The following is a 26,539-nucleotide window of genomic DNA, read 5'->3' as shown; positions in this document are numbered from 1 at the left end:
ACTACCCTCCATAATTACTTAATGACCTTTTAGTTATATAAACAACTAAATACCTCTCTATAATACTATTTTAAATGGATTTAATGATATTTGTACTAAACTAATGTCGAAAGAACTCAACATTAGTCTTATAATGACCGCATCGTCGATACCTTTCTAATGATATATACATATGTATATATATGTGTACGTATACATGATTTATACTTTATTTTAATACGTAAATATGCTATTATAATTTGTAACTCGTTCATACGAACTCCGTTTTTGACGTTCTTTATATCCACGCGTAGGTGGAGACGTACTCTACAACTTTCGTTTAGACTACGTTGGCTAATCTTGACTTTAGTTTTGAAGTTATATTTTTAACAGGCCGGGACATGATTGGTCCATTAAAATCTCATAACTTCTTTATCCGATGTCCATTTTCGTCTGTCTTTTTATCGTTACGCTACTAATAACGAGATCTTCGATTCTCGTTTAGGTTGTGTCGGCTAAAAATCACTCGATCTAATATTCGAATTTCGGGCTGTACACTGCTATTCCGAAACTTCGAAAAATCATAACTTCTTCATACGAAGTCAGATTTGGGCGTTCTTTGTATCGATGTTCTTAGTTTAACATATTCTATGACTTTCGTTTAGATCGCTAAGGCTAAATCTCGCTCTATCGTAAATTCACTATTTACGCTTCCCAGTATCGTGTCGGTTCTGTCGCAAAACTTCGACGGGTCATAACTTCTTCGTTATAACTCGGATTTCGGCGTTCCTTATATGTACGGAAACCTTGAGACATATTCTACAACTTTATGTAGAGATATCGGGCTAATTTCACACTTTAATTTTGACGCTTATTTTTATTCTCTATTAATTATACATTTATAATTAAATAATAAACACATAACATACATAATTCACATAATACTCAAATATTTCATTTTTATTACTTCAAAAAGAGTTACAATAGTTGACCTAGACTATTACATTGACAAAAATGCTTAGCCCTGAAACCCTGGCGTTACAATTAGGTGGGTTAGACCTGATCCCACATCGGCTTGGAAGGAGAACTAAACACTCCTTATAAGGGTGTGGATACCTTCCTTTTCACAACGCGTTTTAAAGCCGTGAGGACAACAGATCCCATAAGAACTCTGCAGTTAAGCGTGCTCGGGCGGGAGTAGTACCGGGATAGGTGACCCCCTGGGAAGTCCTCGTGCCGAGTGGCCCAAAGCGGACAATATTGTGATACGTGCCAGAGGGGGATGTTACAAATGGTATCAAAGCTAGGGCACGGGTCGATGTGTTCGACGGGGACGTCGAACCCTATAATGGGGGGGTGAAGGTGGGTTAGACCTGATCCCACATCGGCTTGGAAGGAGAACTAAACACTCCTTATAAGGGTGTGGATACCTTCCTTGTCACAACGCGTTTTAAAGCCGTGAGGGCAGTAGATCCCATAAGAACTCTGCAGTTAAGCGTGCTCGGGCGGGAGTAGTACCGGGATGGGTGACCCCCTTACGTGCCAGAGGGGGATGTTACACCCGATATTTGGGAGTAGAGTATTGATCAGCTATTCGTCAGATTGTGAGGTGAGTTTTTCTCATTGTACTTACGGGTCGAAGGCACCAAGACCGACCTATTGGATTGATATCCTGCTATACCTTGATCTATGATATGTTGAGTATGAGATAGATATGTATGATTATATGATAGTTGTTGATATGCATAAACCGGTATATCTGTAGCACTACCTGTGATTTATGGCTGCATGATTGTTTGTTTGTTGAATATGTTTGTTTTTTGTTATATGTTGACATATTGTGTTGGGTTGAGACTTTACTGCTATGTGGGTGAGTCAACAGACCAGGGGTATTCCAGTCCGATAACTGAGTGGAGCCGATGGTATTCTAGTCTGATGACTGAATGGACCCATTGTATATTGGTATTCCAGTCTGATGATTGAGTGGACCTGTTGTATGTTGGCATTCCAGTTCGATGACAAATTGGGCCAGGGCTAATCCAGCCTGACGGCTGTGGACCTGTGGGTATTCTAGTCCGATGACTGATTGGACCCATAATGCTTGTTTGTATATGATATGTGCATTGTGTGGTGGTACTTTGGGGAACTCACTGTCACACCCCAAAACCGGAACGGCGGAAACGTTCTAGGGTGGATGACGTCATGTCAAGTATCACAACACATGCATTATAGTAATCAAAGTACAATAAAACATTGCATTATTAATAATAGTTTTACATGATTTACATTACAATACATCAAAGTAATACAAGTAAATATAAGTAAGTACAACATGGTACTAAGCTATCTTCATCAACAGCTTCGGGGATGTACCTGTCTAATGCTGACCTGAGAATACAAGTTATTTGAAAAGCGAGTATCAACATTTTTACAAATGCTGGTGAGTTCATAAGCATTTAGTGACATTTTATTCAAATAACTTTATATAAGTAGTAGTTTTCAAGTATACAGTGAAATAGTGTCCTTTCCAGAAAATCCTATATTTTCTATTTAAAATGCAGTCTTCTACCAAGACTGGTCAGAGTTATGTGGTAAAAAGTAGTTTTCCCTTATACACTTTCATTTTCAAAATACGTGATTTGCTTTTTAAGAAAGTCCGAGAATATCAGGGAAAATAACATATGCCTCAGCAGTGAGGACTGCTGACTAAGGCAAAAGGAATCATAGACTCCAGGAGAGTATCGAATGAACGACACGCCTGACTTAGTCTAACAGAAAGAGACACAGACCCTAGGCGGTACCAAATGGAAGGTACAACTAGTAAGGTTTAAAACAGTGAACACAGACCCCAGACAGTATCAACTGAATGATACGTCTAGCAAGGTTTAAAACAGTGAATACAGACCCCAGACAGTATCAAATGAATGATACGTCTAGCAAGGTCTAAAACAGTGTGACTCCGAGAGTGGGTTCCAGCATACAGTGTAATTATAAGGTAACCTGGGATACTCGTAACCATACTAACCGACACTAGAGTACCTGACGCCCTACAAGCGTCTAGAGAATATGACATTTGTCACCCCTTGGCTTGGTAGGCCGTGGACTGTAGCTAGTAGTCAGGGTGCGGGGGTGTCAATCCCGTACAGATCTATACACACAATGTCCGCTCTCCCTATAGGAGACTCTGGTTACCAACTAGACGACGGAGAAGGCCGTGTCCCGAAGATGCATCCCAAATAGTAGGTAGTGTGTTTCCAATACAGTGTTGAACTAGGGGTAGAGACTCATAACTGAACTGACTAAAGTAAACTCATATGTCTATGCTTGTGTACATAATATATAACTAATGAATCAAACGACCTTCGGATGGACATCCGATCCCACCAAACCACATCTCAACGAAGAAAAGGAAATAGGGCGGACCAGCCTTCCTAAGTCCTTCAATCATTACTTATATGCATCTAAACAAGCACAGACATACATCTAACTACACTTGAGTGTGTAACAAGTGGAATCATATCGTGAAGTATAACCGAATCGTATGGAATAACCGGATCGTGAAGTATACGTGTACAGTGTGGATTAATCGTATCGTGATAAATAACCGAACAGTGTGAAATAACCAAATCGTGATGTATAACCGTACAGTGTGGAATAACCAGATCGTGAAGTATAAGCGTTAACTGGTATAAGTGTATCACGAAGTGGAAGTGACAACAAGTGAAGTAAGAGCGTCTAACAGGTATAAGCTATCACAAGTATAAGCGAAGTATAGGTAATAACAGGTATAAACGCATCACAAAGTGAAAGCGTTATCAAGTAGGAACTTTAACTAAGAAGGAGTATTAAAACATGGAAGAAAACCTTTATTCTTGAGAAAATCACGACAGAGTATTCTGTTTTAAAATAAGTTTGAAAACCTTTGGAAAACTCTCATAAATCAGTTTTAAATGAAACATTGAAAAAGCAATATAAGTAAGAGATCTGAATAAGTGGAAACATTTTAGAAAGCCATTTATAGCATCATACTCGGTAAAACAGTTAACAGTGTGGTAAATCCTTGTGCATGCGGGTTATCAATCACATGTGATTGATATGATAACTGGCATGTTTAACTTGTATTCCCCCCTATAAAACATGTAAAAACATTTAAAAGGTTCATTCAGGGGTATGAACTCACCTGATGTAAGTGGATCCGACGAAGGTGCCGGTTGGGTGCTCGGTGTCAAGTAAAGACTTGGACACACTTAGTGACCTATTTAACATATGATAACATATGTTCACATACAATTAGTACATTTAATACTAATTAAACAAGTATACGCTTCCTAAGTGCGAAAACACTTTTAATTAAGCGTCAGGGGTGTCCCGAGTAACTTTTAAGGGTGTGTAATGATGCGTGGGACTTGGGAATTGAGTTTACTCTTCAAGAGTAAACTCCTTAGGGAGTTTTCGGCCTTAAACACCCCATACCCATGAGTTTACGGCCGTAAACTCATGGAGGAGGTTTTTGAGTGTTAAATGGCTTACTACAAATTAAGGGATGATGCTAGGTTTTGTTCTTGGGCAATAGAAAGGGACTAATTCAAACATATGGGTTATTTGATGAGTTCACGGCAGTAAACTATGAGTTTACGGCCGTAAACTCTCACCCACACAATCATAAATTGTTTTGAAGGGCAAAGGTAAAGCATAATTGGTTCAACTCATTTTTACAAGTCAAGGGGTGAGTTTGGGGCACCTTTTAACCCCTTTGTAGGAGTTTACGGCCCAGGTACCCTTCCATGAGGGGTTTACGGCCGTAAGCTCCTTATGGAGTTGTTTTAATTAAGTTTAAAGTCCCAACTTGTTGGTGGTTGATTCTAGGATTTAATCCAAGGCCATTGGGGGTGTTGAGGGCACTTCTAACACTCAAACATGAGTTTACTCCCCATGAAGAGGAGTTTACGGCCCAAGCATGTTCTTGGGCAGTAAACTCATGTTTACTCTTCAAAAACTCGTTTCAAGGTGTTCTAAGACCGAATATGTAAGCCTAAAAGTCATATCTAAGCCTTAGGGGCAATTTGGAGGGGTTTTGGGGCTTAAAAACCCCATTAAATGGTGTTTACGGTCCAAAAGTGTTATTGGGCCGTAAACACATGATTTTGTCCCTATTTTATGTTTTAAACTCGAATTTGTAGGCTAGATAAGTTATACAACGAGTTAGGATAGTTTACCTACTCGTTTGGGGCTCGAAACGGACGATTTTTAGCTCAAATTTAAGTTGTAGAGAGAGAGAGAGTGGGGAGAGTGTAAAAAGTCTCTAATGGACTCTACTCACCCTTATATAGGAGTTGGAGTTGGGGCTCAGTGGGATTCTACCCGATACTGCCGTTATACGGGGCTTTTGGTCGCACCCGATTTAGTGGTCGTAATAATAAAAACTAACTTTTTCTAAATTACTATGAAAATGTACTTTAAGTGTTTTCTTTTACTTTATTACGACTATCACGACATAAAACATAAATAAATAAAACATTTATTTATTTGACGACCTCTTATTAACGGAACTTTTATACAGTGGAATATTCCGTTAACGGTAACGGGGTAATGTAACGGAATAACTTTGGGTTGTCACACTCACTAAGCTTTGACTTATAGTTTTTGGTTATGGTTTCAGACACTTAAGAGGATCGTGGCAAGGCTACATATATTTTAATAAAAAAAATTAATGTTCAACAAACCATAGCAAAAAAAACATGAGATTAATTATTGCATTAGGACGCTATGTCACAATCAAAACTTCACTAGATTCCATATATCTCACATGTTTTTGGATGATTTATAAAGAATTATTTTTGTTAACATAAAAGACAATATTTTTATATATTAGTTCCACAAAATACATAAATTACTTTATCAAATAATTCAATGTTTTATTCAAACTTGGATGTGCACTTCAGTTCTTCCTCGTTCTCTCAAATCCAAAATTAACCATACCTCCATCTATAGAGAATCATTCTGAGTTTGTTGAAAACCATTGACGTGAGAATGAAATTGATGAATCTTTGAGACCTTTTGAGAGCAAAAGAGGTGAGAAGGATGAAAATATTCAATCGATGTTAAAGCTTTTTCTTGTGGAATAATGAAATTGAAAGACAGAGGCAGTAGAAGATTTGTGGAAAGCATCTATCGGTGTGAATGGGGCAAGCGGATGAGTATATATATATATATATATATATATATATATATATATATATATATATAATAACATGAAATAGTAACATATTATCTTTTTATTTTTTATAAATATGGGCAACGTACTTTTTTGTTTTACTTACAATAATAACGTACTTACACCTTTCTACCGATTGTAGCAATTTTAACCTCAAAAACCAATTGCTTTTTTACTTACGTGGCATTTGAGTCTACAAGAAACTTTTCTTTAAACAATTGGTTACCTATAATAGCAACGTACTTACAATTTTCTAACGCATATTCAAAATGAAATCAATAGAAATACAAAATGCAAAATTTTGAAATGACATCAAACTTATTGAGAGTGTGATACAATGAAATACACATATAATTTGTTTTATAACAAGGAATTGGAGATCAAAAATTCAAAACTAATTCACATTCTTTCAAGGAAACCGAAAGAAAAGTGTTCACGCCATATAATTATTGAATAACGAAGAGGAGGTGAATGAGGTTTGTTTACATGCCCTGGTCAACGAGATAATCCCCCAACCTCTCCACAACCATGTTGCATTGACCGGGATTCACAGGCTCATCATACAGACCAAACACCATGGCTTGACCAGTCTTCTTGATGCATATTCCACCCGCTCCCTACCAAATACCAACATACTTTCATTTGTTTGTTTATTATAAGGGTTTTATGTAGAAAAGTCTCGTTATTTTGGAAATTTTTTTGATAAATTCCTAAATGTTTTTTTTTTTAACAGAAAAATCCTATTATTTTGGAGAAACCACACAATTTGTCATTTCCTGTTAAAAAAGAGTTTTTTCGTTAATTTGGGCAAAATGTTAAATAAGCGACACTTTTTGTTAAAAAATATATAGTGCTTTATCAAATTTTTTCACAAAATAATGAGATTTTTCTGCTTAAAACTCTTTATTATAGCATCATACTTTCATCTATTCTTATTACAACATTGTGAATCAAAAAATCAACATATTCAAAAGTCATAACAATGTCATCCATATTCAAAAGAATTTTCACTGTTATAACTTAGTAAAGTTTCGAAAATATCATGTAAAAAAAATAAAAATGGAAATATAATGGTGTAATAGAAATAAAGGTTAATTTGATAAATGACGTTATATATTATGATTTTCCATATCAAAGCTCAACTTTTTTTTTTCTGAAAAATACCACATATTTTCTCATTTTTTTCGATTAGGCCTTTTTTTTTTTTTTTTCTTTTCTGAAAAAACTTGTCAAATGTGAGGGTGTTTATGGATGAAAAATAGAAGTTGAGGGTCTTTTAGAAAAAACTAAAAGGTTAGAGGGTTTTTTTTTGGAAAAAAACAAAAAGTTGAAGATTTTTTTAGAAAAAAAGAGAAAATAAAGTCTTTTTCAGAAAATAAAATAAAACTGAGGTTTAATCTTAAAAAAAAAAAAAAAAAAAAAAAAAAAAAAACTATATAAGGTAACCCTAGAAAGAAATGAAAGTAGGATGGTGTATTTATCACCTTCTTTCCACGGATGACAGCTCCAGCCTCTCCTTGGAGTACCATGTACTTTGCACCACCCAGGAATAGACCTGTAGGAGCAAGCGTGCCTGCATTATCGAATTCATTACAGATGGCTTTCATCTCCTCGGGTTTAAACTGCAAAAACATAATCAATGAGATATAGAAAACCTGAATCATTACAAGGAAATACATGAATCAGCAAAACAGAATCAGTCACCGAGATCTTGTTCGAATTAATACGAGTTATTATGCGCAAACGATGATTACATGATCAAATTTGCAAATCGTTGATACTTGATACGACAATGATATAAGCGGATCAAGTAATCAGATCGTGTAAATCGTAGAATCATCCAAATCAACATCGAAAAACCAAACACTAACGAAATCGAATACAATTTCACAACCTAATTCGAAACAATCGAAGGAGAAAGGGGGGGAAATTAAGAAATGACCTGAGGAAACTTGGCGCTCTGGGCCCAAACGGTGCCGTCGAGTCCGGTAATGGCGGCGGAGCTGAGATGCTGGCCACTGCCATCGATGTCACACATCAAATGGTCATCAACGTAAGTTTGCCACGACATTTTGACGACGATTACGTTTGTTTGATTCAAATTGCGAGATTGGAAGATGGAAATTGGGGTTAAATAAAGAGATGTGAATAGAAATGATGATGGTGATGGTGTGGTGTGGTGGTGAGGGCGAGCGGTCTTCTCTCCGTCCACTGCTTCCATCCATCCATTCAATCACCGCCATACCCGCTCGCTCGCCTTCTTTGCAGGAACTACCAACCTTTAAAGTATTGTATTTCATCACGAATATGAACCTATATAATTTTGGTTAAATAGATTTTATACTTCATATTTTTCATATGCATAAGTATTAAATATTAAACTTTTTTTTTTTTTTTTTTTTTTTTTTTTTGTGTATATTTATTTGTTTATTTTATTTATATTATATGTATATGTATATGACCAGTTGCGGAACTAACATGTTGGTAAGAAATCTATATACGTTTGTGGGCTTAAGGAAAACTCAAAAATTCTAAATCATAGCCCATTAAATTACATTATTTAGCCTACAAAATGAAAAGGCTTATGGATGGTGGAATTAGTACTCCCCCAACCAATTTGCTCACAGACTCTTCCACTAGCAAGAAAACAAACATTAGTTATTTACTTTAATTTTTAAAGATTTATATTTTAGTTTAATTTAGTTGTTCAAATTGAAAAGCTAAAATTAGATAATTAGTTGTTTACTTGTTAGTTTGTTATTTTGTTAGTGAAATTATGTTTAAATCTTTAATTGTGTTTGTAGGGATTCATTTTTTTAAAAGAAAATTGGATATTGGTAATGGTAATCGTAATGAAAGTGGTGGAGGAAAAAGACATCAACATTAAACACAACCACAACCTACTTTACCAAGTTTTGATATTAATAATCTTTCTTATGACCCAAAAAATATACCACAAATTACTTCCTATCATCCAAATCAAAGGGTTGAAATACTGAAAGCATATTAGATTAAATGATCTTCTCAACCAAAAGGTCATGACTCTCCATCAATAAAAAATGGTGATAAGAATAGACGTTTTGTAAATGAATGGTTTGATAAATTTAATTGGTTAGAGTACAACACACAAAAAAACTTATTGTTTATGTTGTTACTTGTTTAAGGACATTGTAGGGCAACAAGAGGGGAAATGTATTTGCGACGGGAAGCTTTAACACACAGGAGTAAAAAGAAATCAATGAAAGATCATGGGGTTAATGTTGACAATCATCACAACAAAGCAAAACAAAAGTGTGAAAATCAAACAATATATTAGTGAAGATTTTCATAAGCAAACCAAAGTTGAGGCATGTAACTATCAAATTTGAGTACGTGCTACAATTGATACTTGTAGATTTTTATTGAAAAATATGATGTTTTATGGTCATGAGGAGTCTGATGGATCTCATTGTAGAGGCCTTTTCATTGAAGAATTATTTGTCTTTTAGGAACTTACTGATTGTATTTATAATGTTACTTTAGAAAATGTTACAAAAATGAAAAATTAACATCTTCGGAGATTCAAAAAGAAATTGTCAAACGCATTTCGAAAAAGCTAATCAAGTCCATTTGTGAACAAAGTGGTAAGAATGTGTAAACTATATTAGTAAACAAGTCTAGTGATGTATCCAAGAAAGAACAAATGGATAGGATATGATGAAGCAAGTAATATGCATGGTGCATTTAACGGTTTGAAAGCATTGATATTGAAAAATAATCCTTTGGCTTATTAGTACACTACTTTTTTCACACTGACATCAATTAGTGGTTATGGTCGTAGCAAAGAACCACGATGGTGCTCATGATTTTTTTTGAGAAATTAGCTTTGGTGATTAACGTGGTGTGTACTTATTGTAAAAGAAAATATATAATACGATAGAGTTACACGAAAAAGGTTCAAAAAAATTGTTAATGGTGAAATTGAGACCAAAAGTGGGTTAAATCAAGAGACTTTTTGTTAAGATAACGATTACAGAATAAGATAAAGATTACAAAATATATTTAGAGTTAAATGTTTTTGGATTGTAATTTCCTTTCATTGTATTCAGGATTCTGTTTCTCCAGAATTTCTTATATGTAGGTAATCTTCAATTAAATAAAATCAATTCACAGTTTTCTATCAAAACTTTTCTTGGTATCAGAGCCAGGTTTTGCTGAGATACTCAAACTCTAAACCATGATCAGTGATACACCACCACCACCAAAGATAGACACGAACTCACCATTCTTTCTTGGTCCCCAAGATAAACCTGGTGATTATATAACTGCAACAAGATTCAATTGAAAAAATTATGACGAATGGGCAGGAGAGATCGAAACTGCCTTGTAGGCAAGACGGAAGTTCGTGTTTCTTGATAGAACAATTGTTGCAGCAGAAGCACCATACACACAGTCCGACTGGTGCACTATTCACGCCATGTTGGTATCTTATAGATTATGAACATAATTACACCAGAAGTGAAGTCATCCTTGTCAAAATACAAGGATGCAAAGCGCTTGTGGGATACTCTCAAAGAACGATTTGCTCTTGTCAGTGGTCCTAGGATTCAACAACTCAAGGCTTCAATTGCAAGATGTGAACAAACCAAAGGTATGATTGTTGCTGCATATTATGGTAAACTAAAAACTTTGTGGGAAGAATTGCACAGTCATGAACCATTAATCACATATACTTGCTATACACGGTGCACTGTTGGTCGAAAACATGAAACCCGTCGAGAAAAAGACAAGCTTCATGAGTTTTTGATGGGGTTGAATGGTGAGTGTTTTGTACAGATTCGGTCAAACATTCTGTCACAAGATCTTTTACCCTCTCTCAATAGAGCATATCAAATGGTAATTCAAGATGAAAGGGTAAGAACCATCTCTAATGTAACTAAAGAAAAGCCTGAAGTTATGAGCTTTGCAATTCGAACAAGCAAAAAAGGTCGAGACAGAAACGATCAAGTTGACAAGAATAAATGCTATTGTACACACTGTAAAAAGAACAGTCTTGAAATCCACCAATGTTTTGAAAAACTTGGTTATCCAGATTGGTGGGGAGATCACCCTAAACCTGATAGTAATACATGACGTGGAAAAGGCTATGGAGGAAGTGGACCTCGAGCAAATGTGGTTGTCGTTGAATATATAAGTTTTGGATTTAGTTCAGAAATGTTTTTAGCTGCACAAGCATTCACTGCTGAACAATTGAAGGCTCTCACAAGTGTGTTTGGTAATATGTCATTCTCGAATGATCATTTGTCTGGTAAGTTTCATGGATTTTACTTGTGTGGTCAAAAACATAAAATTTTTTTTGTGTAGGAAGCTCCATGGACAATTATGGATCATTGATACAGGTACGTCAGATCATGTAACCAAAAATCTCAATATCACGTCCAATGTTAGAAGCGCTTGGTGCTTGGTCGGTCTTCCTGATGACAAGAAAGTTGGAGCAACACATGAAGGATCTATCAAACTAACAGATGACATCACCCTTATTCATGTTCTTTTATGGTCCTCAGTTGAATTGCAACTTGATTTCTATGCCCCAACTTTGTCATGATCTCGATAGTATTGTCATATTTAATTCCTCTGTGTATGCTATATAGGACCAAATGAGGGCGCTACATGGAATGGGAAGTAAACAAGATGAACTCTACTACTTTGAGGAACCAAGTTTAGTTAAAGCAATCAAAGTAAATAAAGACGATTCTTCTTTTTCATTGTGGCATAGCAGAACGGGGCATCCTTATGAGAAAGTACTAAAATATCTTCCTATGACTAGTAGTAGTAAAGATTATTTGAATAAAGCGTGTGAAGTTTGTTTTAAGGCTAAACATCCTAGAGATCTTTTACCATTAAGTGAACATAATAGTAATCAAAATTTTGAAATAATTCATATGGATTTGTGGGGTGCTTACAAACACATGTCCTCTTGTGGTGCTAAATAATTTTGACCATTATGGATGATTTCTCACGTATTGTATGGGTTTACCTAATTGTTGATAAAACCAAAGTTTTTCATATGTTCATGAATTTTGTTGCCATGATTGAATGTCAGTTTTCTAAAAATATTAGATTGTACGAAGTGATAACGAAACTGATTTTAACTGCTTACTTGATTACTTCTCTGCTTCTGACATCTTGTTTCAAACCTCGTGTGTTGGCACTCCACAAAAAATGGGAAGGCGTAGAGCGAAAACATCGACATATTCTTAATGTTGCTCGGGCGTTATGATTTCAAGCAAACTTACCAATTTATTTTTGGGGTGAATGCGTTTTAGCAGTAACTTATTTGATTAATAGGAAAACTTTTAGTGTTCTAGACTATAAGACTCCTTATGGAAAGTTGTTTGGTTACCCTCCGTCATACGATGCAATTCGTGTTTTTGGATCCTTATGCTTTGTTTATAACCAAAAGTTAAAAGGAGTCAACTTTGACAGTCGCAGTCGTAAGTGTGTTTTTGTTGGGTGTCCTTTTGGAAAAAAAAGGTTGGAAACTTTATGATCTTGAAAAACAAGTATTCTTTGTCTCACAAGATGCTGTTTTATGTGAAAACACTTTCCCTTTTCATGAAAATGAAAAAGTACAACTCAACGTTTATCTAGTGGTCGATCAGATGAAGCGGTTGACATGGATTTTGCGGAATTTGACAACAACCATACAATACCTTCAACATCTGTTGTTTTAGATTCTTCAAACCATGAAACAACCAATACTCCAGATAACGAGCCTTCTCCCACGCCACAATTGGTGGTTGTCGAAGCCAACAAAATTAATAACCCTAAATCTTGTATACTAAAATAGTGTATAGTGGTAAAGGTCTCGAATCCGCGGAGATTGGTTCAATTTAATAACTCTATGAAAACCTTCTTTTGTAAAAATACTTGTAAAATGAAAATAAAAGTAAAAATGGGGGTTTTGATCTTTTGAAATACTTGAAATAAAACTAAAGTTAAACTAAGATTTAAGTAGACAATTCAACAAAAACAAGAGTTTGATATAAACTCAATAAGAGAAATATGGTTGACTTAAGATTTCCTCACTTGAACAATTGATGAATATATCATTAGAATCCAACGGTGCAATACTTGTTTTAAATCTTTAACTTGGATATATCAATCATATAGAAGCTTGAGATCACCTAGACTTTTCTTAGTTGTTAAAATAGTTAGAGAAGCTCGTAACAATTTATTTAGTTAAAGTCATAATTTCCATTAAACATATAATTAGTGAAAATTAAAAGTCACCAAATCCAAGAGGAATCAAATGCTTTCACTCCCGTATTGGAGAAAATGTTTTTTTGATTGTGTGAAGTGAAAACTAACACAAGAACCACTTGTTGCTTGCTAATTTGAGGATCTATTACTTAATCAAGAAATTAGCTAACTAATCACTACAAATACATTTAAAATCATGAATAAAAACATACAAGTAGCAAGAAGATGTTAAAGCATAAAACATTCTCATAAAGATCCAAGAACAAGTTCATGGAGTTTTTCAACATTAACTCAACATTCAAGTGATTTCACCAAATTCAACCAAGATTAGTTTAGCCTAGCATGGCTAAACTCAAGAAAACAAAATAAAGGTTAAAAGTACCTAACATGTAGCAAGAATCAATAGCAAAATATGGTGTTTTTGATGTTCTTTAAGTGCTCCAAAAGCTTCCAAAACTCCAGAGAAATCACCAATTTTCGGATGTGAAAACTAAGTCCCAAAAGAATCCCACCAAACTTCCTCAAATAGAAGCCAAAAGTAAAATCACGAAAATACCCTTGTAGGAACCCATGCAGGCCGCATATTATTCTTGTGAGGGCCACATAAACTGACTGCGAATGGGCCATTTCTATTTGTTGAGCATGCACTGCTTTAGCCCACTGATCCAACTCTTCTTCATTATATTATAGCCCACTAATCTTCTAGGTTTATTTAATTTGAGCCCAATTTGACTTCTCCAAATCCTCAAGAGCTCAAATACTCGATCGATCAATCAATTCCCAACTCAAATATTTCTTCCATCTCCTTTTAAGCTCAAGCCCATGTTTCTTCAATTCTTCATTTGACCAACAAGCCCAAGGATTGATCATATCCATAAGTCTTTTAGCCCATGATTCTTCATTGTCCTCAATGCTTATTTGAATCTCGTAATCCCGAACATCACTGTTCCATGTTAGTCTTCTAAAAATCTACAATCATACTCTAAAACTAGAAAGAACCCGATTAAAGGTAAAAAAATAATAAAAAGAGGAAATATCCATATAACCTAAATTAAGTTAGATGATTTATGCTAAAATAAAGTAGGAAAAGAAGTAAATAAAATGAAACTATCAACACTCGACTCTAGGATCAGATGACTCAACCAGTGTTGACATAACAGAGTCACATATTGATCCTAATGCTAATGCTGATGCAATTTTAGATAACACCAGTGAACTCTGGGGGCGTGGAATGTGAATCAAAACACCCTCGGTTCTTCTCAAAGGCTATGTTGCTAAACACATTACACACGAGAGTCCATCATCCACAACGACTTCCCTTCCATGACACACCTCAGGTAATCCTTATCCTTTAGTATACTATGTTAAATGTGATCAGTTTTCTATGTCATATCAAGCCTTTCTAGCGGCTATCCTTGCGCGAGATGAACCAAAATCTTTCAAGGAAGTGGTAAATAGGGGTGCAAACGAGCCAAGCTACTGGCGAGCTACTTGGGATCGGCTCGTTAAAAGCTCGACTCGAAACCGGTTTTAAACGAGCCCGAGCCGAGCTCGAGCTTAATATTAAGCTCGTTTATTAAACGAGCTCGAGCTCGAGCCTATGTCACTAAGCTCGATTAGGCTCGCGAGCCTAAACGAGCCTTTATATGATATAATTTATTATTATTTTCATATATAAAATAAAAACATATTTGGGAAATTATGGATTTTGGGTATTAGTAAACGAGCTTCTTAACGAGCTTGAACCGAGCTTAAGCTTATTTAGGCACATCAAACGAAAAATGAGTCGAGCCCGAGCCTGAGCCGAGCTTTTATAATTCTTTACGAGCTCGAGCCGAGCTCGGTAAAAGAAAGCTCGAATCGAGCCAAGCTCGAGCTCGAGCCTCGTATAACTTAAACAAGCCCGAGCCGAGCCCGGCCAAGCTCGGGCTCGACTCGGCTCGTTTGCACCCCTAGTGGTAAAAGATGAAAGATGGAAAAGTGCAATGCAAGAAGAAATCAAGGCATTAGAAGATAATGACACCTGGACTTTGGAACCCTTACCTCTTGGAAAACATGCATTGGGAAGTCAATGGGTTTATCGGAGAAAATACAATTCCAGTGGTACTCTTGAACATCTAAAATCTCGTCTAGTTATTCTTGGCAATCACCAGATTGAAGGTTTGGATTATAATGAAACTTTTTCCCTAGTCGCCAAGATGACAACTGTTCATGTTTTTCTTGCCGGTTCTACTTCTAAAAACTAGCTACTCCACCAAATGGATGTTCATAATGCTTTCTTACATGGAGATATAAACGAGGAAGTGTACATGAAATTGCCTCCGGGGTTTGAGTCATCTAACTCAAATTTGGTTTGTCGCTTACGGAAATCATTATATGGTTTAAAACAAGCGCCTCGTTGTTGGGTTTCAAAGCTTTTCACTACTCAAAAATCTTATGGTTTTCTTCAATCCTATTTCGACTATTCCCTGTTTACTTACATCAAGAACGACTTTCAACTAAATGTCTTGGTGCATGTCGATGATTTGATCTTTTCCTGTAAGAACTCAGGTGTTTTACGTGCTTTCAAAACTTACTTAAGTGAATGTTTTCAAATGAAGGATTTGGGCACTCTCAAGTATTTTCTTGGTTTCGAAGTTGCTCGAATCTCTTTTGGATTATTTCCATGCCAACAAAACTACACCCTTGATATCATGACCAAGACATGCTTATTGGGATCCAAACCCGTATCCTTTCCTATTGAGCAAAACCATAAACTCGGTTTAGCTACCGGAAGAACACTCACCAGAATCTTACAGGCACCTTGTGGGTAGACTAGTAAACTTATCTGTTAATAATCCTAACTTGGCCTATTCAATGCATGTATTATCTCAATTTATCCAAGCACCGTGTCAAGAACACTAGGAAACGGATTTACTGGTGGTTAGGTATCTTAAAGGCACCCCGGGTCAAGGTATCTTATTAAGCTATGATAGTAATTTGTCTATAGAAGGGTGACGCGAAACTGATTGGGCTTCGTGTCCTGTCACTCGACGTTCGTTAACAGGATGGCTCATTTTTATTGGACATTCTCCGATCTCTTGGAAGACAAAGAAGCAACATATCGTCTCAAGATCATCAGCCGAAGCAGAATACCGTGCAATTGCAAACATAACTTGCAAACTCAAATGGCTCAAAGGTCTTTTACTCAGCTTAGGAGTTCACCATCCTAAAGCTATTCATTTGTTCTGTGACAGTCAATCAGCTATACATATTGCTGAAAATCCGGTACAACATGAATGCACTAAACACATCGAGGTCGACTGTCACTTTGTTCGTGATGCTCTTCAGGACGATTTGATCGACATTTCATATGTTCATACTACTGATCAATCGACAGACTTCTTTACAAAATCTCTTGGCAAAAGCAATTTGATCATCTTCTTTCCAAGTTGGGCATTTTGGATCCACATGCTCCAACTTGAAAGGGGGGGGGGGGGTGTTAAGATAACAACTACAATATAAAATAAAGATTACAAAATATATTTAGAGTTAAATATTTTTGGATTGCAATATCCTTTCCTTGTATTCAGGATTCTGTTTCTCCAGAATTTCTTATATGTACGTAATCTTCAATTGAATAAAATCAATTCACAGTTTCCTACCAAAACTTTTTAGATTTCCATTGTTCTAGCCGGAAATACAAGATGGGGCACACATTATATAACAATAACAAGTTTGAAGCATTTGTTTCTGGAGGTTATCAAGGTTTTTAATTATGTTGAAGAGAAGTGATATAGTTTACATAATCGAAATCAAGAATACAGTATGTGCCATATTTCAAGATGCTTTATTTAAACTTGACATTGGGGATTTTTGGTGTCATGGATGCCTTGTCAAGACATCTTTCAAGAAAGGATCAAGATAATTTAGAAGCGACTTCTTTGGTGAAAGTGACAATGAAAACGTTGAAAGCTTTAAGAAATAATCGGTTATGTAAACTATATTCCTCCTCTTCAACATAATTAAACACATTTAAAACCTCCAAAAACAAATGCTTCAGACTTGTTATTGTTTTATAATGTGTGTCCATCTTGTATCTCCGACACGAACAAGAGAAATCTCTTGATTTAACCCTCTTATGGTCTCAATTTCACCATTACTAATTTCTTTTTGAACCCTTTCCATGTAAACTCTCTCATACAATATATTTTCTTTTACAAGAAGCACATACCACATTAACCACCAAATCTAATTGCTCAAAGAAATCATGAGCATTATCGTGGTTCTTTGCTACAACCATAACCACTAATTGAAGTTGGTGTGAAAAATAGTGTACATAATATGTCAAAGTAATATCTTTTAATATCAATGCTTTCAAACCATTAAATGCACCCCACATATCACATGCTCCATCATATCCTTTCCATTTGTTCATTTTGGATATATCTCTAGACTCGTATACTAATATAGAATTTTTTTTTTTACATGTGCTAATATAGAAAACAAAGTTTTACCACTATCTCACAAATATACTTGATGATTCTTTTGAAAAGCATTGAACAATTTCTTTTTGAATCTTCGGAGATGCTAATTTTTCATTTTTGGGAGCATTTTTAAAGTAACATCATAAATGTTTTCATTATGTTCTCGAAGGAAAGATAATTCTTCAATGAAAATACTTTTACAAAGAGAATCATCTGACTCATCGTGACCACGAAAAAATAACGTATTTTTCAATAAAAATATACAAGTATCAACTTTAGCACGTAACCAGTTTTGATAGTTACTCGCCTCAACTTCGGTTTGCTTATAAAAATCTTCACTAATAGATTGCTTTTTCTTTACTATATTTTCACACTTTTGTTTTTCCTTATTATGATGACTTGCAACATTACGCATGCTTCAATGATTTCTTTTTAGTCAAAGTTTTAAAGTCACCCGTCACAAATACATCTCTCCTTATTGTTGCCCAAAATGTTTCCAAACAGGTAACAACATAAACAATAAGCTTTGTTCTATTTTGTGTTACACTCTAACCAATTAAATTTATCAAACCATTCATTTACAAAACGTCTATTCTTATCACCAATTTTTATTGATGGAAAATCATGAAATTTAGGTTGAGAAGATCCTTTAATCCAATATTCTCTCTTTATTTCATCCCTTTGATTTGGATGATAGGAAGTAATTGTCTAATCCGCCGGGTCATTAGGAAGATTATTAATATCAAAATTTATTGAAGTAGGTTGTGGTTGTGGTTAAAGTCTTTTTCCTCCACCATTTTCATCGCTACTATCATTACGAACATCCGGTTTCTTTTAAAAAAGAAATCCATTGGAACCCTACAAACAGAAATAAAGATTTAAATCTAATTTCACCAACAACATAAAAAATTAACAACTGAACATATAATTAGCTAATTTTAGGTTTTAAATCTGAATAATAAAGTTAAACTATGTGACAACCCGAAAGATTTGGATCAAGCATGGTCTAGATTGTAACCATGTGCAAGTGAATTCACAATGTAACCTTGTTGCAAATAAACTCTTAAAAGCCATAAGGGCATTAGTGGTATGGGTATGTATATAAGTTCACACAAACACACACACAGACACACACACACACACACACATATATATATATATATATATATACCTTAGGAATCATATTTATAACAAGATCTTGAAAGTAAACAAACTATAACAAGTCAAGACAAAATCAAATAGTTGAAACATAAATCATGAACTAATACCTTGCCTTATAATCTTAAGCCTAGGACCCCACCTATTTAATGTTTAGGAAGTACTAGACCAAAATCACCCCCTTAGCGGGTGATTCAAAACCGAAATCACTATGAGGGAATGAAGTAAGACCAAAATCCTAAATCCTAGAAAGAACTAAGGCCGAAAACTCCAAAGGTAAGTGCATTAAGGTCGAAAACTCTAAGGATGAGTCCACTAAGGCTGAAATCACATTAGTGGGGGAAGTTAGGACCGAAATCACAAAGGAAATGAAGTGATTTCGGTCATGCATGGCCGAAAACTCCAAGGTAGTCCATTCTAGAGTGATTCTAGTGGGATACAAAGGATAAGGTTTGACTTTAAGATGTGATATCTCACCAGTTTCCTATGCAAAACAATACACAACATATATCAATGTATTAACCCACAGTTAACCAAGTAAACATCACATCACCTTCCCTTCCTTATATTTGGACGACATCACACCCAAACTCCACCACTCTTCTATTCTACTTCCTACTAATCTCCCCTTATTCTCTCAAGAACAAACCTAGGATCTTCCAAGTTCAACATTCCCCAAGTATCATCCTTAGATTTTGGTAAGTATTTTAGAGATTTCCTAGTGATTCTATACATTTTTATGTTGGTTTCACTCTGTTTACACACATTAAAATGTGTTAAAACCTTTAGGATAACATTATTCTCAAAGAAGTTCATCAACTTCATTCAAGAGTTTAGGCTTGAAATCTTCACTTCATCACTTCAAGCAACCCACAAACCCACTCAAGGTGAGTTCATACCCCCATATTTTCAAGCCTTTTCATGTTTTTAGGGGGGGGGGGGGGAGGGGATACAAGTAAAACTTTGTTTATCACACAAATATTTACATGTTTTCATCTTTATGTTGAAGATAAGATATTATTTGCATAACATATGGTTAATACTAATTTTTGTATAATTATATGTGATATATATTAGTTTGAATTGCAAAACTAACAAAACAAACCTAATCTATGCTATAAAAATCATAAGAAAATTTTGATTCGTAAAACTACATGATTTTTGGAAACTTTTACTGAAAGACAACCTTTCTAGCAAATCTAGTTACATTATAGTCATTTACTATTTTGGTGGGTTTCAACCCAAAAATATTATATTTTGAATTCATATTTTGACACTAGACAAGATAAAAACCTTACATTTATATAATAGAGTATATAAATAGTCTTAACAAACACACAAGATAAACTATAATTGATATAGTTTGGAAGTCACAAACCACACTTTCATTTCAGAAGAACCATATAATTATTCAAAGGTATAATTACTTCATCTTACATTATCATTTTACAAGGAAAAGATACAAAGAAAATACCTACAGTTATAGTTCATATTAAAGAAAATATCGGATTTTCTATAAGTAAACAAAAATTCATTTTACACGAAAATGTTACAAATCCTTGTCACACAAAAATGCTTATGAACTCACCAACTTAATTGTTGACACTTTTCAAAATCACTTGTATTCTTAGGAAACTAGTAGACATGTATTCAACCCTTCTTGAGGACCAGCGTCATCATTTCATGTTTTCTACTTTTCAGTTATTTGTATTAACTTTTGGGCAAACAAAGTTTGTAAACAATGTAAACTTAAATTCTCAATGTGTGAATGTTTGCGTTGCTATGTTTCATTTCTATTCAATTGTTATGATATTGTACATGAAGTCACTCCATCCGCCCCTAGACGTTTCCGCCGTTCTGGTTTAGGGGTGTGACAATCTAAAATATTAAAACATTAAAGATTAAAGTAAATAACTAGTACTTGTTTCACTGTTGCTAGTGGAGGAGAAGTCGGGCCATATAGCCACTACAACTAGCTAAGTTGTGAGAGTCTGTGAGCAAGTTGTGGGATAAGAAGTCAAGGCGCCACACTACCTTTTTGTTGTCGATGATGTGTCGTGAACAAGGGGCCAGGAGAAAGTAAAATCATTTTTTCCATTTGATGAATTGTTGTTAAGTGTTGACCTTTGTGCGTTTTATGTATGTAGTGAGCTATTAACTCCATCGTTCGTCTCGCTAATTCCACCATTTATCGACCTTTTAATTTTGTGGAATAAATAATTCATTTAGTGGTTGCTACTTGGACAAGGAATTAGAACTTTAAACTTTTCATTAAGCCTGGTAGTTGCACCTTTTAAGTCCAGCTGGTGCACCATATATATAGAAAAAGGTCCAATATTTTTAGTACTGATGGGAAGAAAATGAGCGGTATCATGTGCTACCCCTTCCAACTTGTTAGTTTTGTCACTGGTGATGGCCCATGCATAATCGCAATGCTAGTTTATATACATATATGATGCAATCTCTTTTTTAATATATGATTCTAACCCTTTAACTTTGGGCATAACACATCAACTTCCCAACCACCTTTTGTTATCATCGTATAACCCTATACATAAGTCCATTGAAGGTTTATGGACCATAACTATTACCAAGGGGAATTTAGGGGATCTTTGAAGGGTATACGACATGGGCGACCACACACGACCCACGTCATAAGGGGGCCAAAAATTATATATATATATATATATATATATATGTGTGTGTGTGTGTGTGTGTATTTATAATTAAACAAAAATATTTAGATGATTAGTTAACTCCAAACAAAAAATCAGAAAATTATTTCTTATTTTATTTCTTTATTAGATAACTAACAGAAAAAACTAAATTTGCAGATGGTGGTTAACAAAAATATGTATTTTGGTTTAGATAATACTCATAGATATTAGTTATCAAAACTGGAGTTGTTAAAGTTCTATTTACGGTTCACAATGTCATAATAGAGACTTAATGTATTGATAATAATAACTATCGAGAACAATATATTGGAGAGTATTAATTATGAAGAGTTGGTGGCCAAATTTGCTTCCAAAATGTTAGGAAAGCCTTATGATTCATGTAATTATATATGATTATATATCGTAGTATCATTCTTTTGTTATGATTATACATCGCAAATTTCCCACCATTAGGAGGAGAAAAGAAAACCCAAGAAAAGCATGTTCCATGGCATGAACATTTTTTATCATATATTAACCATCACATAAAGCGACATGAACTGAAAGTTCCAAAGATAATGCATTTCCAAAAAAATGGAAAATCAATTACCTGATTCATTTACTGACACAAAAAGGGTGAGTAATCATATATACCAGTTGTTAATGCTTTAGCTCGAATTTAAATTCCAGATAACCAATTTGACGATAAAGCCACTCAAGAATCTAAAACATGCATGAAACGTGGAAGACCCTTTCGTTCTAAGGATAAAAATTCCTGAAAAAGAAGTGGATCACAAAATATACTTGATCATGATGAAAATGTTTTTAGAGAAACAAAAAAATATCATAACTTCCCCAATAGAGGAAATAAATGATATTAATAAAGAGATCGCAATAAATTATAGTCAAACAAATAGAGTATATGACCAAAAGGAAACTAATAATATAAGTACAATATTTTCTTATTTAATTGCATGTGATTTTATAAATGGTGATCCCGAACCACAATCTATCATTAAATGTCAAAAGAGACATGCTTGGGCTAAATGGAAATAGGTTCTCTTAATAAGAGAAAGGTTTTTTTGGGGTCATTATTCTCACCTAGAGTTATGAAACCATTAGGGTACAGATGAATCTTCATACAAAAAAAAATGAGAAGGACGGCATTGTAAGATACAAGGCTAGGCTTGTGGTTCGAGGTTCCTCTTAAAGGTTTGGAATTGATTATGAGGAAACATATTTTCTTGTAATCGATGAAACCACTTTTAGATATTTAATCAACCTAGTAGTATCTGAAAATTTAGAGATGCGTCTTATGGATGTTGTTACAACTTACTTGTATGGACCGCTTATATGAAAATCTATGAAGGATTAAAGTTTCCCGAAACATTAAGTGCAAAACCTAATGAAATGTATTCTATAAAACTACAAAGATATTTGTATAGGTTAAAGTAATTTGGACACATGTGTTACAATCGTTTAAGCGATTATTTGGCAAGTAAAGGTTATAAAAATAACACTATTTGTCCATGCATATTTATTAAGAAAACAACATCCAAATATGTGATCATTGCTATCTATGTTGATCATCTAAACATTATTGGGACGAATAAAGAAATCTGTGAAGTGATTGAACTTTTGAAGAAAGAATTTGAAATGCAAGACCTTGGAAAAACCAAATATTATCTTGGTTTGCATATGCCTAATGGAAAACTTGTGCATCAATCAAATTATATAGAAAAAGTCTTAAAACGTTTCAATAAGGAAAATGTCAATCCTTTAAGCACTCCAATGGTTGTTATATCATTAACTATTGACAAAGATCCATTCGTCCATGCGAAGAAAATGAAGAAGTTCTTGGTCCAGGAGTACCATATCTTAATGTAGTTGGGGCTCTTATGTATCCTAATAATTTTACTAGATGTACCATTTCTTTCGTTGTAAGGTTCATTTCATCCCCGACAAAAAGAAATTGGAATGGGATCAAGCACATTTTCAATAGCTTAGAGGAACTACTGATTTAGGGTTATTTTATCGTAACAATTCAAAACAAGGATTGATTGGTTATATAGATGCATGTTATTTGTCTGACCCTCATATGCCTAGATCTCAAACTAGATACATATTCATGAATGGAGGTACTGCATTTTCCCGACGTTCTCAAAAGCAAACACTTGTTTCCACATCCTCAAATCATGCTGCAGTAATTGCACTAAATAAAGCTAGTAAAGAATGTGCATGGTTAATATCGATGAAAAAAAATCATTTTAACTTCATGTAGACTTAATAAATATATATGGCCAACTTTAGTTTATGAAGATAACTCAACATGTGTCACTCAAATGAAATAAGTATATATCAAGAGCGACTGGAATCTTCAGAGAACATGTCTATGACTGATTTTTCCCTTTACGAACCTTTTTGTGCCTTTAGGCACTTCCTACTACAATCTTCAGAAATCATGTCCATGGCATTAGAATGCGACATGTGCATAACATATAGTGTAACAGATAACTAAATGAAGGGGAGTCAACTATACACTACACTCTTTTCCCCGTTGCTAGAGTTTTTTCTCATTGTGTTTTCTTTAACAAGGTTTTTTTATCGAGGCAATACTTCAAATTTGAACCCTTATCTAAAATGATTTCATCCAAAGATGAGTATTCTAACTTATTGAATGACATCATTTTCTACCCCTGATGTCAAATATGTGTAAGAGTTATTATCAACTCTAATGACAAATATGTCAAATATGTGTAAGAACTCATTACTTATGTCTAGTGAGTTTACTAGTATAAATAACACAATTGTATATGTAAGCGACTTCAATTTGAATACACTTTATAAGTAATCAAATTCTTTCCAAATCTTTCTTAAAAATTTAATTTAGTTTTATTAACCTTGTTTTAATAAGTTTTATATATATATATATATATATATATATATATATATATATATATATATATATATATATATATATATAACACCTAATATTATAACAACCAACACATTTCATGGTTGATATGACAATATGATGGGATGTAAAAAGGATCTTATATGATTGTGATGTGGTGGAATGTGGTTACCATCATCATAATCATATTTTTTTTTCTCTCCATATCTTTCTACCTCTCTACATTAATCAATAAAAAATATATGTTATTTAAATAATCAAAAAAATAAAAATAAAAAGATATAATGATATGTAATAGTTATATACGATCTTAATTTGGTTTTGTGATGATGTGAGAATGACATGGTGCCACCATATTTATGTTTAATGATACATCATGCCAATACCGGATAACCTAACATAATTTAGATAACTAAATATATACACGAAATCAAATTTATTACTCTTTAACTATGTTATTAGCCGCGCGTTATAGCAATGCTATAGTGACACTATAATGTTTCGTGATGGTGAAGAACCACTGTTTTCAGTTTAGCTCTTTCGATTTGCGGTAACGCTATTAACGACACTATTGACTACTATTTACCGTGATAACCATAACCGATATAGTGTCGCTACAGGCGCTTTTGCATTTTCGTTCACATTTAGGCCATTTGGTTGCTTTTAAAAAAAAAATTAGTTGTGGGCTAATTATGTGTTAAATCTATTTTTTTAATGAGCCCACTATACTTGCATTTAAAAAAACCTGAATAACTAACCTAATTAAAAGCAACTACCAACAACTCTCTTTCTGTACTCACGGCGACTTGAGCTGCTATGGTCAAACTCGATTAATGTTTTTTGTAAATCGACCCACACCTGCAAGGTTGCGACTTGGTACTTCACTCCTTAAATCGAACACGATGACTTGAAGAGTTGAGCAACATCTTGACTTCGATCTTTACTCTCCTTTAATCGACCTCCACAATCCACAACAACAACTTCCCTCCCTCAATCGACTTCTATAATCCACTTCGCAGTACCAGGTATGTAATGGTTTCTTTAATCCTTTCCTTTCTAAACACACACTACAATAAACAATTACACAGACTTCGACCTGACGTGAATCTGTGATTGTCAATGCTTCAATTACTCACTGTGAATCTATGTTAAATGTTAAATGTGATGTTTCCTATGAGTTATGATCTTGATCAGTTAAATAGTTAGGAAATAGGAACATTAAGGAGAATGATGACTGAATAATACTAACGAAGGATGGGCTTCAAGACTTTGTGGGTGGTGGTGATGGCCTTCTTTGGTAAGATTTGCGAGAAGCAATGGGAGGGAATGCATATGCTTGACCAAATACTACGAGCAAACGAGAGTGTTATAGAGACGATGATGATGATATTAGAGATGCGGGGAACGATCTCGATGGAGATAATGCCTTAGATGATGTTGACTCGGAAGCCGAACCCGTGCAATGCGATTAAAATCTATTTAACATGTTGACACCATTTAGTTTCAATAATACTATATTGGAATAATATGTTATGTTTTTGTATGACTTTTTAGGTTTTATGATATTAATTCTATATAGACTTGTAGTATTAATACTCAAATATATAAATATAAATTAACATAAATTCTATATTAATATAATATAAAATTATAAATTATACATAATATTAAAAAAACATTATACCACCATTATATCACCGTGATAACCACGATTTCAAACGACCATTTTTGGAATACCACCATTATATCACCGTGATAACCACGATTTCAAACGACCATTTTTGGAATTTTGACCGCAGTCTTATTAACTAAAATTTATAAAATAATGAAACTTCCTTCAATTATTTTTCCTTATTAAAGTTGTAAAACCTTCGATTATTAGTGTCCATTGAGTGATAGAGTATTGAAA

The 26,539-nt window shown here is 34.3% G+C and overlaps 1 protein-coding gene and 1 pseudogene across 2 annotated transcripts; one reads left to right on the top strand and one right to left on the bottom strand.

The window, feature by feature from the left end:
• Nucleotides 1-6,478: 6,478 nt before the first annotated feature.
• On the bottom strand, nucleotides 6,479-8,479 carry LOC145061328 (profilin-2-like; annotated as a pseudogene). The gene is made up of 3 exons (XR_013687167.1): nucleotides 8,136-8,479; nucleotides 7,678-7,815; nucleotides 6,479-6,810 (listed from the first exon to the last, which is right to left on the bottom strand). The product of XR_013687167.1 is annotated as a profilin-2-like (transcript).
• Nucleotides 8,480-10,669: 2,190 nt separating this feature from the next.
• Nucleotides 10,670-12,165, top strand: LOC145064001 (uncharacterized). Its single transcript, XM_079011533.1, has 4 exons — nucleotides 10,670-11,294; nucleotides 11,385-11,480; nucleotides 11,537-11,571; nucleotides 11,824-12,165. Exons 1-4 carry the CDS (start codon nucleotides 10,670-10,672, stop codon nucleotides 12,163-12,165), a joined length of 1,098 nt encoding a protein of 365 aa, XP_078867659.1.
• The last annotated feature ends 14,374 nt before the right edge of the window (nucleotides 12,166-26,539 follow it).

Source organism: Lactuca serriola, chromosome 7, assembly GCF_051521515.1.
Source record: "Lactuca serriola cultivar US96UC23 chromosome 7, Lser_US96UC23_V15, whole genome shotgun sequence".
Taxonomy (NCBI): Eukaryota; Viridiplantae; Streptophyta; class Magnoliopsida; order Asterales; family Asteraceae; genus Lactuca; species Lactuca serriola.
This window is presented reverse-complemented; position numbering and strand designations above follow the sequence as displayed.